Consider the following 14,656-nt stretch of genomic DNA (forward strand, 5'->3'; position numbering starts at 1 on the left):
CTGCCTCCGTGTTTCCGGTCTGTAGGACAGGTGTTTGGGTTTTTTAATTCATAATGGAAAGGATTATTCGGTCATCAGCTGTAGAGGTCTTTGTTCACCAGTGCTCTCTTTCTTCTTAATAATGTTCCAGTTTATTTTGGTAAACCTATTATTTGGCCTACATCTCTGACAGTTTTTTTTCCTTATTTCTCAGATGGCTTCTTAACTAGCACAACTCTGGTCCTTATGTTGACAAACGACAATAAGAGACTCCAAAGGCAATCAAAAGCCTAGAATCAAGACTAGATATTGAAAGCTGTCTTATACCTGCACTAAGGAAGCGATTGACCAATCAGAAACAGCTGAGAAGCCAACTTTCCATAAAAGGGATGTAATCCATACACTGATCACCAGATATAAATGTAAATACCCTCAGATTAAAGGTGACAGTCTGTACTTTCAGCTCAAATCCTTTTAATTTCAAATACAATGTGCTGGAGTACAGCAGGGTAGATATGCTGAAGGTATACATCATTATCTGAAAGTGGGGAAAATATATGGGAGCTTTTCTGAGCAGTAGTTAGGACCCAGGGAACACGTATTAAGGTTGCTAACCATGAAACCTATTACAGAACATACACACTGCAGCTCATTAAAAGGTAGGAAGCTAATTTAAATGCCCTCGGCAGGGCCTCGGTATTCTTTCTGTCAGTTGACATTTGCCCGACTGCAAAAACACATCTTTCACCCAGCTCATTTAAGTATTTCTAAATGTTCACCACAGTATCTGAGCCCACTGTGACAGACAGAGGTGGGGTTAGGAAAAAGGTCTGAACTCCACTTGCCAGCGAATCTTTTTCTGAAAGGGTTAACCATTTCCTCAGTCCGTCCCTTAGGAGAAGATTAAAAGGTAGTCTCTTCTCCTGCTTTAATTAACTGCCCGTGGTGCTTATCTCCATTAATTTGAGTTTCTGGCCAATACAAAACAGAGTGCTCCAACTGCAGTGCGGCGAGTTCCTAGTGTGGTTTATACCGCATTATAAATTGTGATAATCCTCCGTATGACCCAGGCTGTTCTCATTTCCTCCCTCAGTAGCTGAAAAGAGGGGTGTCAGACCACTTTAGCAGAGAAGGATGTTACGTGCGAAATTTCTTCTGAAAAGTGAGCTTTTATTAGGATTCATTACGCACTTCTGCATGGCAATCCAATTTTTTTTTTTTAAACTGATTTCATTTTAATCTACTCTTCGACACTGCTCTCTTTGCAGCGGACATTTTTGGAGTTCTTAGCATTTTAGAAATTGAATTATACGCTATGAAACTGAGTTATATCAACCGCTTTCGATATGGAATCTGGAGTCCGTGGTATTTCTGAACCCCAGGCTGCGTCGGTGTTATTGGAATGACTCTTTTTAATGTTGTGGTGATTACATGAGCGCACTTTTTCAGGAGCATGAAAATCCAATAATCAGATCTTTATCGCATGATCTGGGGCCCTACCTCTGGTAAGGCAGACTGCAGACCGACCTGTTCATTCCTCCTTTCACATAAACCTTTATCTGAACCAAAATGCAATTGCACGGAGCCAGGATAATGCTACACCTCAGAACTCTATTACCACCCGCTCTGTGTGATGAAGCGGCAGTGAACATCCTATAAACATATTAATGACCTGCGACAGAGATCCTAGGCTTTTATTATGAAAATAAAATGTGTTCTCGCTTATGGGCTGGGACTCACCTCCTTTATCACCTCTGCTGGTCTTGTTGGGACCAGGTGGATTGAGCGGAGAGAAGGTAGAGACGGCGATGTCTCGATCCAGTTTGCTGAGGCCGTTTTCGTACAGCTGCCCCTCTGTGGGTTGAAGTTGCCACGTCAGGCCAAACAGGTGAACTGCTGTAGAAGAGACGCATGGTCACGTCCTTACTGGAGAACACTGCTACACTGTGCAGGGAACATTTGTTCACAATAAGCAATTGTTTCAGATTCAAACTTCCCTATGCTTTACTGAGCTTGTCTGGACTACCGGAACCTATGAAATACTCCCAAAAAGTGAAAATCCCGCCTTCTGGTCCTCTCAGTTGGCTGAATTGCACTGAATAGTATTTGAATCCAAAACAGGGGTCTGGAACGTTCATCGTGTTTCGTGCCCAGGTGGAGAACTGCCATTGCATTCTCAATTAAAATCTCACAAATATGTTGAAATAAAGTTTCAAAATAGTAGTATTCAAAATGGCAGAGTTGAGGTAGAGTGGAGGTGAAGGTTGCTTTCCCAGTGACAGATGTCTAATGAATGCACAAGCAGTAAATACAGCTACCTTTGCAGCGGTATGCAGAGATGCGTTTCCAGCAATCTGCTCTTCTTCAGCACTGCCAAAAGTAGCTAAACTAAATTGACCGAAAATACCATGCCCACCATCGACTGCAAGTGGCTACAGTCATTGGTTGTACACTGCCTGTCTGACACATTGTTTATTATTTGTATCTGGGTCCTACATAATCTAAGTCAGCAAACCTTCACCTGATGCGTGTCACCTTTTTGCAGGATTTTAAAATAAAAATACACACATTCATATATACTGTATGCATACCTATCTATTTATAGATATGTAACAAACATGGCATGTGTTACATATTACACAATAAATTAATTAATTAATTCAGAAATTGAGTTGAGGGCACCTACCAAGCAAATAAATATGTAGCTGTGGCACCAGGCATCTGTGAGCTCATGTAACAGTTGTACCTCTTTAACACCTAGCCCTATTTGCATCAACCTCCTGAGAAAAGAGTCCGCACTAATATTCCATCCCACAAACCTCATGCTGCTTACATGTTTATTAGAGCACGGTATGACAGCGGTGGGCCATTAAAGGTGATCTTCCCAGATTTTGCGTGGGCTGTGTGTTGGTAGCAGTATCTACTCAAGCATGACTAATGTTCCCGCCAAAAATTGTACTCTGTCACACGGCAGGTTGGGGTTTCGGAAATAGCAGAAGTTTGGGGTGAGATACACGTACTGTGTCGACGGAACCTCAGTCAGATGGAAGCTGGAACTCTGTGAGCCCAGTCTGTCCTTATAATTACTAATTATAATGGAATGCCTAATGCTTGGCGTGTCTGCAGAGGAAATTAATCCATGAATAAAAAACATACATAAAAAAAAAAAAAACATTTGCCAGTGCCAATGCCCTCGACTCCATAAGCCACTGCCCTGGGCCTGTACTACATAAGCCAGTGACCTCTACTTCATTGGCTTCTTCAAAGATTTCAGCATTTATTTCTGAAATCTCCCCCATCCATTCATATACCAATATGAATATATGTATATATGTGACGGGTAGGACTTAGAACCCTGTTGCCACTTTCGCCATTTAAGACTTTATCCTTTTATCGTTGGAATGCTGTTGGTACTTCAGGTAACCTCTCAGCACAGTATTCCTTGTGTTTTATAGAGCCTTTAGGCCAGTGCTAACCACTGCAGGGCTTTCTCTGACATTTGCCATAATTCATACAGTATATATTTGGAAGTAATATTCGCCTTATACAATACATTTGTCAGACCACACATAAAGTATTGTGTGGAGTTCCGTACTACAAGAAAGATATAGAGATGCTGGAAAAGGTTCAAAGAAGAGCAACCAGATTGATTCCTGGTATAAAAGATAAATGTTATAAGAAAAGATTTAAGATGCTTAATCTCTTAGTATAAAAGTTACTTTGGGGCTATCTGGTTGAGGATTTTACATGCCTAAATGGGATTAACAAAGTGAACTACAGGAGATTCTTCAGTGAGTTTCGCTAGCAGAACGAGAGGGCATACATTGAAATTGGCAATACATCCATATAGATATATATCCACATAGATATTAGGACCTATAGACTACTATCTGTGTGAAATAGCTTGCCAGGACATGTACTGTAGTGGAGGTTTTTCAAGACCAGGCTTGATATAGTGCTCGATACAATCTCGATACTATCTAGGTAAACTAAGCATTAGGTACAGTTTAGAAAAAGGCTAGCATTGCTGGTCTGAATGACATGATCTCATCATTATGTTATGTTATGTTATTTGCACCAAGCACTTTATATATAGGCACTTTAACCTTTGTGTGTATAACTTGCCTTTGGACTGGTCACTGGGTGTTGCTGTGGAGTGCTATGATAGCACTAGTCAGTTCAATCCCAAGTATGGGCAATTAGGCCCTAGTTAGCATGTATTCAACTCCTCCTTATCTCCGTCTGGAGTGCTTTAACATCGATGCTTGTGTGCAGATGAATTATTCTGACAAAGACCAGTGCTTAAGGATAATGATAAGCATGATATTTGACTGGGAATGTGCAATCTAGCTTAAGTGATTTAATGCAATTATCTTGTAATGAAAGAATTAGTTAAAAAGAGAAAGGAAGGGAAGCTGTTGCTTGAAGGAACTTATAACAATAGTATGTGGGACTAACAGTGGAATTTTACTTATGCTATTGAACCAAACTGTGGTCAGAATAAAGCTTTGTTATTTATTCTTGTACTGCAGCCTCTGCCTTGTCTATCCATTATATGGGCCTCTCGCAGGGCCTTTCATCTTAGCATTGTCCAAGATCTCCCACCCTGCATAAGCGGGAGTGGCGTAGTCCAGTATTCAATTCCTGGTTAGTGGGTCGCTAACGCCACGGTGGGCCACATATGCCAAACTCATCAAAACTGATTTGTTTAGGGAGAGAATATGAAATCACAGTTGTACAAACTACCAATGACTTCACACTGAGAGTAGTTGAACTACCAAGCTACACTAAAGAGAAAGGTAGCTTGTGAAACTACCATCCATCCATCCATTATCTGAACCCACTTATCCTCAACAGGGTCACATTTACATTTACATTTTAGTCACAGGGGGGCTGGAGCCTATCCCAGCATACATCGGGCGAAAGGCAGGAATACACCCTGGACAGGTCGCCAGTCCATCACAGGGCACACACACCATTCACTCACAGACTCATACCTATGGGCAATTTAGACTCCAATCAGCCTAACCTGCATGTCTTTGGACTGTGGGAGGAAACCGGAGTACCCGGAGGAAACCCGCGCAGACACGGGGAGAACATGCAAACTCCGCACAGAGAGGCCCCGGCCGACGGGGATTCAAACCCAGGACCTCCTTGCTGTGAGGCGGCAGTGCTACCCACTGCACCATCTGTGCCGCCCTTGTGAAACTACAATTCCTCAAAAATTTTAAACGATTTAAAAATGTTCCCCAGACATGATGTAATGCCTTCTTTTTGCGAAAGAAACGTGAATAGAATGTGTGGCCATTGGCATTTGAAAAGAGACCGTTGGAAAATAGAAAAGGAAAAGAGAAGGAGGAGGCAGTATTTTATCAAAAGAGTTTGAAAAATAAATGTAGTTGGTAGTTCATGTAGTTAACAAATGACAAGTTAACAAATGACAAAAAACGTATTCACTTTTTAAGGGCTACACACATTTGAGTGTGGGTGAATTACCAGTAAACTGCTGCAAAATTATGTATCTTATTTATTTACCATGGACAGTGCACATGAATCAACATTTTCAGTTTCCACAACAATGTTCGAGAGTTAGCCAATGAGCTCATTTCCATCTGTAGTCCCTAACCTGAAAGTCTTTGAACTAGTAAAACCACTCACCAACACTGGATTTAACAATGACAAAATGACTATTCCAAATTAAATAATCTAAAGAATGTTCTAAGGAAGCCCCTACTGAATGAAAGCAGTCACATCCTACCACTGGTTGGCTGCAGGACATCACAATTGAGGTGAGAGGCTATAACATTGGTGTCCAGTCAACTGAAAAGGGCTGGTGTGGGTGAATGTCTTTGATACAGTCCAACACTGTGACACATGATTAAACAAATGAACACATTCATCATAGTCTTCCATCATACCTTGTTGAATTGAATCAGGTATTAGTGGATATCTATGTGCTATCTGTGAGCCACACAGAATCACTTCTTGTGTACATATGTCAGAATAACTTTAAAATAATTAAATGTTTGCTCATTCATTAGGGGAAATCAATCACCTAAGGTAATGAGAATAAAATTAAAAGCTTACAGAAATGTCTGTTTAAATGATAAAATGGCAAAATAAAATTATAATCGATTCAAGGTTGTAAATTACTTAGGAAAACAATTACAAATATGATTAGTTTGTACATTAAATATATCATGTGTGCTGTTCCATACACAAATTAACATCCTGTGAGATTTGCTATTAATTATAGTAAATATCAAAATAAAAAGGTCTGTACAGCTTTAAGAGTAATTATACTCAAGATCACATTTTTTAGCTGCAAGTGTTTTCTATGCTTACTTTATAATGAAGCATTTTAATCCATACAGTTATTGAAACATTTCTGAGATAAAATGTGGTGTTGCCTGCAAACATTTGAAAAATGCTTTCTGCATTCCAATCTGGCCCCTCCTCAATCATATAGACGTCAATCAGGATATCGAGTGGGAAAGTGGTTGATGCCCACAAATTTGTCTGTTTACTTTTTAGCCGCTGATTTGCACTTGCACTAGCCTAGCAGAGCCACTTTGACATGGCAAGAATCAAATAGTGCACTCAGCACCAAGTAAGGCCATGACTACACATGAGAAGAATCAAGTGTTGATCAATCTTGACTTCATCCATCCAGGAAGCCATTAGTAAGAAAAAACTATAACAAGCGACAACAGTAGTAGGTTGCCTGCAGTGATATAAGGCTAAAGTGAAAACTTGCTTTGTGAGACCGAAAATACTGGGCTTATCCCAAAGTGTAAACAAAGGAATTGGGCTAACTCAGTTAGCGACATACGTAAAACAGCCATGGGCTCTATGTTGCAAGTAGTGATAATACAGAATAGCAAACTATAGTACATCTGCCGGCTTTATACAAAACTGTGATGTGACTGGAAGGGCTAAGAAAGGTCAGCCTTCATTTATAACACACCCTTCATAATTTACATTGTAATACATGAATTATACAGATTGAAAGCACGTTACTGCATTCTCTAGCCTTATTGCCCGCACAAATTTCTACTTGGAATTTGAGTGTACAGTGCCAAAACTAAAATGCGTTGCGTGAATTGTATGCATCAATTTGAGAAGCTGAAAGACAGATGCATATGATGCCTTGTTCTACATGTGTGCAGACACAGCCACTGTCAGAGTAGGCAGCAAATGACCTAATAAATGTCCAGCTTACTACCGCAGCATTAACAAGCTATCAGCCTTACAGGAAGCCCGCAAGGAAAGCTTGCTGGTGATTAGCAGTAGCTGCTCTTCAAATGGTGATCTGTATAGCGAACAGCTACTCTCATGTGTAGCATTTAGATACGCAAATCAATGCAATTGACCTCTGACAACATCAAAAGTGCCTTTACTCCTCTGTCTGGGAATCTCCAGCATTAAACGCAGGCTGGACTTAGGTCTTGTACAATGCTTGCTTGGGAATGTAACTGTTCGATCAGTGGCTGATGAGAGAGCCTAATTAAGCTCAAAGTAGTTCAAACTGATTTGCATCCTCTTTATACACTACACTATAGCAGAGACATAATTATAGTATCTGCCTGAGGAACAGAAGAGGGGGTGAGATGCATTAGGAACCTTGGAGTTAGTAGCCCTTGGAAAGTTATCACAATAAAAGGAAGCGCACACACCCGCGTGCAGTATACAGCCTTGTCACTGAAACACAGAAACATGTGAATACCACAGGCATTCGGTTGCTGCTTTGTTCATAGGAAACACGGCTGATGGCCCAGCAAATGAGGTCATTAATCTAATTAGAAGGCGGGATTTCATTTTCAGTTTGGTCTGTGCATTTGAAGACCACATATCTAATTGCTATTGCAGCTTTATGGGGTTTTTTAGAGCATGTTTATGGTGCAGCTAACCCCAGTTAGCTGGCCGCGGAGGCCAAGCAGCGAGCTAAATGTCTCGAGTTTTTACGATGCAAAAGCATTTTTTCTCAATGGCTGTTGACCTTTATTGGGCAATGCAGTAAAACAGTCATTGGGTATATTGTCTGAGTAGTATGAGTCTCTCCCAGAGAAAGGAGGCCACATTTATACCGATGAATCCAATTTACACCCCCTCCAGTCTGCCCATAGTCTCCACGTCTTTGTAGCTACAAATCAAGACGTTTCACATCAGTCTAACTGTGAGATTACTGAGGGGATTGGGAAGCATTACTCTTTACCGGTACCCTGTGGAGATATGTGTAAATTGCAACATTGGGAAGGTAATAATGCGAATTGTCGGATTGGATACTCAGCAGGAGACCAGATGTGTATAATCCCGACGGAGTCTGGTTTCTGGCTCTTTAAATGCGTCCGGGAGATCTAACACAGGGGCTTGTAGACTTAACAAAGAGCCATTGCTCTGCGTGACATTGTTTGCCGATCGAGAGTGCTGCTTTCTGAGTGCTGCCGAGGCAGTCCTCTTCCGTACTGCGTTTACATCTTTTCCAGAAAGCCCAGACTCTCAGCCAAGCTCCTTGTGAAAGGAATTTTAAACATGCCTGAGTCTTGTTCCTTATTGGAAACCTGGAAGTATTTTCAATAATGCACATCCTGTAGGGAAATTAATTAGGGGTGCTACAGTAAAAGGATGTAGAAAAAGGTGTAGACATTACAGGTGCTACAGAAAAGGGTGTAGATGTTTCCATGCCCAAATTGTCTTTATCACTGCAGCCATGGGGGGAGTTTATCAGAAGATTGAGGTAAATTGCCCTTTCATTTCAGTGAGCCGAGGCTACCTTAAAATGGAGTCATCAGTATTTTATGCTCTTAGAACTATCCATTGTGATAGGGAGTATACCCTGAGTATACAGAACAGCTTTGCTGTGCATGAGGATTGAGGCTTACCTCAGTACCAGTGCATTTGAGAGGACACACCCCTTATAAGGTAAAATATGAATTCCAATATGTAAAAGTATGATATTTTGAATTAACTTTCCATGTTCAGTGTGCTTATACAGCAAAATGTGATTTGTAAAACATAATGCATAAAAACATGCATAATGAGTACAGTAGAATCTTAGAAATATGAACCGCAGACTAAAAACTGACTGCTCAACAGAATATGATATGAACTGAGAAGAAGCATGTACAATTAAGCTTTAAAAATAATCTCTTTATCACCGATGCAAAGAGATGATCAAACGGAACTGTGTCTCACATTCCACTGCTAAGAGAAATCCAAACACTATCAAAGTTTGACTAAAAGAATACAATGTCAGAAAGTCAATAGCGTCTGTTATAAAATAAATAGCCAGAACAGTTTAAATCAGAGGTTAAGAATAACAGGCCACTGAACAATTTGGTTGTACTTTTGGAAAACCGACTTAGAATAAAATAACGAATGTTCTCATGAGATCCCATTTAAAGGCAACATTAATGTAAATACCCTGTAAAATGTTCAACAGGAAAACAGCTCTGTAACTCTGAACATTTATGTGATTACTTTGAGCTTCCATATAAATTAGTCCCCAGATATGGGTCTTTCTCACCAAGAGTGTGCTACTCTATGAACACAGCAGGAATGCTGGTTTGTGAATTGTGGCAAAATGGAGATGTGCTTCACTGTGCTGTTGTATATTTATTTTTGAATCCTCAGAAAATCCCCACAATTCAACATATTCATTCAGCGAATCATTTGTACTTAATGTAGTTCAATTAAAAAAATAAAAATAAAAAATGTGTTCTCTAAACTGAGCTTTGTGCCCAGTGTCTTTTTTGGTATTTATTACTGTCTATGCACAATATTGAATATTAAATATTATACAAATTATATATACTGATTTGTTGTACAAAGGTGATGGTTTGCATTTCTAGAAATCATCCAGAACTTGTTCATCTTCCCATACATTACAGTATCGGCTATACTCTATATGTGGCAGGAAATTACAATTGTTAAACTCGGCATTCATGAATTTTCAGATAAATATTTCTATTTACCCAAATCCCCTTTCAAGGGGAGAAATAATCATGTAGACTATCCAACATTAGCGCACTCTGATACTGTATTTACTGAAAAATGTGTGTTTGAAAGCAAGTCATCAAGAATATCCTGTTTGGAAGGTTTCAATCACTGTTCTTGTGGCTTTTAAAATGAACTTTACAGCCCTAATGATGATGATGATGTTGAATAATGAGGATGATGATGATGATGATGATGATGATGATTATATTATTATTCAGAAGATGAATGCACAATTACAGACAGCTAAAAAAATAAAAAGTAAAAGCTGTGTCTCGCAGGAGCATTATGCTGACTTGAAGCAAGAATACGGTATCTGTGAGATTTACTCCCTGAATGTTCTGACTCTCTGACCTTAGCTATAGTGCTCGGAGTAATATTCAGTAACAGTATATCTCCAGAGTCTTCTGTGCTGGGAGGAACAGCTCATAGTTTGCCTCTGAGCCCTAGCTTCTGGACTCTTTAGAAAAGGGCAACGTGAGGTCTAAAGTGGCACAGACCAGAATAACGATTTGAAAGCAAAGGGAAAATGGATCAATCGATAAGATTACAATGAAGCATGAAAGGTCTTCTACCTTCAAGGCAAGTTGCCTGGAATCAGAAATTCCTCGGCTATCCAGCTTCTCCTCAGCACAGAGAATCTGACTTGGGCCCTTTGACATTACTCAGTCTTATTGATTGTAACACTTTTCAGTCTATTAAACCAATACCACAGCTGACAGATCTCCTTTCCAGTGGCCTAATGAACTCAGGGAGAAAAAAAAAATCAAGACATTTAATTTTCTCCTGAGAATATGCCTCTTCTTTCAGGTTGGACCTCATCGATATACCTTGGAGAAGAGCATTTGGATTTCATTAGCTTTTCCACTGCTCGATACCTGTAATAAAGAAACCTTGGAGATATTGTGTATGAGTTATTGCACTTATAAACATCTTGGGGGAAATGATTATTTCATAGTTTTGCTTTCATCGAGTAGCTGAGTAAAAATAGAGCCGCAAGACCAGATGTGTTGACTTCAACCATTTCACTTCTACCATTTGTGCCATTACAAATAGGTCCTGCCGAGAGTTCATAATTACAGGGTTCTATCAGTAGCTAATACAGTTTTGAGATATCTTGATTTAGCTTATTCATGTCTTCCACTATAGCATTGTTATGCATGACCTCTATCTTCATTGTACCATGTATAACACATAATCTGAGGTGTTGGTCACATTTTACCATAAGGGTACATGAATTGGCATCTTAACCCCTGGCTGAGCTGGTGTGGTTGCATTCATTCCTTTTTTCAGGGTGCAATTTTCAATCACTATGGTAACAGGGTAAACTGTTGGAAAGCGTTAAAACTCACAGTTCTATCTGTATAATCTATGTTAAGAGGCCATTGCTGGGGTGTCTTGGTGGCGCAGCCTGTAGAGCACTGACCACATGCTCATTGCGAGCCGCGACGTCGGTGGTTCGAATCCGACCGTCCGACATTTGTCGCATGTCTTCCCCTCTCTCTCGCTCCCATTCTTCCTGTCTCTCTATACTATATACTGTCCAATAAAGCTGAAAAAGGCCTAAAAAATATCTTTAAAAAAAAAAGAGGCCATTGCTTTAGCGACAACAGCTCCTTATTTTGTAACATTTGGGTGGTAAAACAAGCATGGGGGGACCTCACATTCTCTGCATTTTTGGAAATACTACACAAAATAAGGTAATGCCAGGCGAACAAATGCATAGCAGTTTCTCATTCTAAAAATGTGCTAACTGGAGTTCTGAGTCATGGAAAACAAACCCCAAAGGGTTACCTTTCATACGAGACCAGGATTATGCCTGTAGTCAAAAGGGTTCCAGAATAGTAACCATTTTATTTTGGGTATGCTATTTTCAAGCTTGTGTCAAGAAAAGGGGCAATACTTAAGGTGTTAACATTAATTAATTGATGTACAAATACACTAATTAAGAATGAAGTTACATGGATATTTATTTATAGCAAACCATAGGATGAACTTCATGATATATAATCATTAACAAATACATTGAGTATTTTTTTATTTCAGTACAAATTAACATTCATGTTGTTGTTAGCATGAATGAATGATAACTTATTAATAAAAGTTATATATCATTATCAATAAATAACTGATGAAAACATACATAAACAAAGATTAACTTCTTAGTAGTTAGTTAGTTAGCGACTACGTACATTCGGTAATCCCAGTTCATGTAACCTTATTGTAAAGTGTCACCGAGGTGTTTAATCTGCTGCTCAGCAAAAAATTACAGCTAAAACCATTTCCTAGTTAATAACTCCTTGTTATGTGAATATAAAATATATCCATGTAATCCCAATCGCTTAGTGTGGGGAGAGCACTTTCCCTACCCTGCCTTTAAAATAGGTGGCTGGACACCATGCAGGCTTAAGCAAAGTAATTTGAGGGTGGTGAAGGATCAGCTCAATTTGAGTCAGTAAGTACTAAGCCATAAGCACTCGCATTTCACAATTTGCTCAGCATTAATTCATGCACACCACCCAAGGGGGGCTCGTGCGCCTTGCTGTATGCGCTGAAGACCTCCGTTGTCTGTTTGTATCCTCCTTCGTGGTACGAGTGAACTGTATGCATGCATGCCATATTCATTATGCATACAAACGACATGAACATAAGCATGTGAGAAAGCAGAATGTCCCAGCTGGAAATGACCTGGGATTAGCATAATTGACAGTGTGGATGGACTGTAAAACTACGGCAGACGTGTCAGTACACAGCTCACTTTTGTTGGTGCTGCTCTCTCCATCTTTCTCCTTCTTTGATAGGCGCTGTAAATACATGCACCAGATCGCCCCAGAAGTCACAGGGGAACCCCCGCATCTCATAAACCCCAGCCAGGCAGTGCGGTTACCCAGTTGCCATGATTTGGCATGACTGACACCTCCACTGGCTATTGTTGTGATGCAGAGGGTTGTGGGTAATATATCTTCCACCTGTATCATTTATTTGGCATGTTTCGTGAATATATGTACTTTAATCTTCGCTCACAATCATGGGCGGAGCTAGTCTGTCATATATATGGGTGCAGGGCATGATGAGAGCCCCCTCTTCCCCATTCACCAACTTCAAAAAATAAACTAAATTGACTTAATAAGGGAACGTTACAGTGTGACATGTAGGCTATGATTTATGCTAATAGGCAACTGTTCAGTCTCATAATAATGAAATATGTCAGTTGCATTAGGCTACGGGCAGGTAACTAACTCTCTATTTTATATCTACAGTATAGTAATAATACAATGTTCATCACTTGATGAATGCTCTCCAAGAAACCATGGTCAGTAGCGACATGTACTGTTGGCCTACTGGTAACATACATCGACAAAGGAGAAAAATAATGGGCACATTTAATAATAACCATCATCATCATAATAATGCAAGCGAGAAACAAATGGACATTATTGAACATTATTGAACTGCAGCACAAACTTTGAACATGTTGCATCAGTTGTCCTATTAGTCTGGTATGAGGCTGTAGCATGAAGGTGACAGTAAGGAAAATAACCACACATTACAACGGTGGTATGCAGAAGAGCATCTCTGAACACACAATGCGTCAAACCTCTAAGTGGATAGGCTACAGCAGCAGGAGACCAATAATTCTAAAAACTATGTCTAAAAAATGCATAATTGTGCATGAGTGTATGTTTTCCATAAAATGAATAATAATAATTCCTTGCATTTATATGGCTGGCGACTCAACCATCACCAATGTGTAGCACCCATCTGGGTGATGCAACGGCAGCCCTTTTGCGCCAGAATGCTCCCCACACATGAGCTGAGGTGGAGAGGGAGAGAGCACTATTTTTGCCAACTAAATCAGGGGATGATTAAGTGTCAGGTTGAGAGAGCCAGGTTGGGAATTTAGCCAAGACACTGGGTAACCCCCCCACTCTTTTGCAAAGACTGTATTCATAGTCAATAGTAACGAAGCATGATCATAGAGCAAACCTGTATATTCCTTATTCTTATGTATTCTCTCCTAGAGAATCAAACTAACTGAGAAAACATTCATGAAAATTTGTAATTGTAATACATTTATGGGGTCAGGGGCCAGTGTGGCTACGGAACATCATAAGGATCATGTTTGCTGTTTTTTTTTTTAGGTTTGAATGCATATCTGTGACATTCATATGAAATCATCAATTGAAAGTCTTAATCGCTATGTAGATATAACAGGTTGCCTATCAGTGAATTTGGCAATTTAATAATTATTTAAGATGCTGTTTAAGAATAATTGATATCTTTGATAATAATGAACAACAATATATTAACAATATATTTTACATGTTGGATACGTGAGGAGTTGATGCCACTTTTTTTTTCTCAGATTTTTTCCCTTTTTCTCCCAATTTGGTAGCCAATTGTACCCTGTCTGATTCAATTAGAGCTAGTATTAGATACACCGCCCATACCCCGTCCCTCGGCGGCCCGAAGGAGAACGACACACCTTCTTCAAGCCGTCTCGTCTCATAGTCTCGTCTGCCCGTTGCAGTGCCGAGGTGCTTTATTGTGCAGCGATCTACTAACCAAGTCCCTCCCCCTGGAGCAGCGAGCCAATTATGCTGCTCCACGTGAGCCGGCCAAACTTGGCTTTTGGCAGGACCGAGAATCAAACCCCGGTCCCCGGTGTGCAACTGCAGCA

The 14,656-nt window shown here is 40.0% G+C and overlaps 1 protein-coding gene across 2 annotated transcripts in view; it reads right to left on the reverse strand.

Annotated features, from left to right (window-relative positions):
• The window catches only part of tenm1 (teneurin transmembrane protein 1), a 198,295-nt gene that overhangs the window by 89,590 nt on the left and 94,049 nt on the right, over positions 1-14,656 (reverse strand). The window contains exon 5 of one of the 2 annotated variants that reach the window (XM_061247745.1): positions 1,738-1,875. In XM_061247745.1, coding sequence (XP_061103729.1) covers positions 1,738-1,875 — 138 coding nt within the window. Of the gene's footprint in view, positions 1-1,719; positions 1,876-14,656 lie in introns of both variants that reach the window. The other variant, XM_061247744.1, reaches the window with a different exon arrangement.

This window comes from Conger conger, chromosome 7 (genome assembly GCF_963514075.1).
Source record: "Conger conger chromosome 7, fConCon1.1, whole genome shotgun sequence".
Taxonomy (NCBI): Eukaryota; Metazoa; Chordata; class Actinopteri; order Anguilliformes; family Congridae; genus Conger; species Conger conger.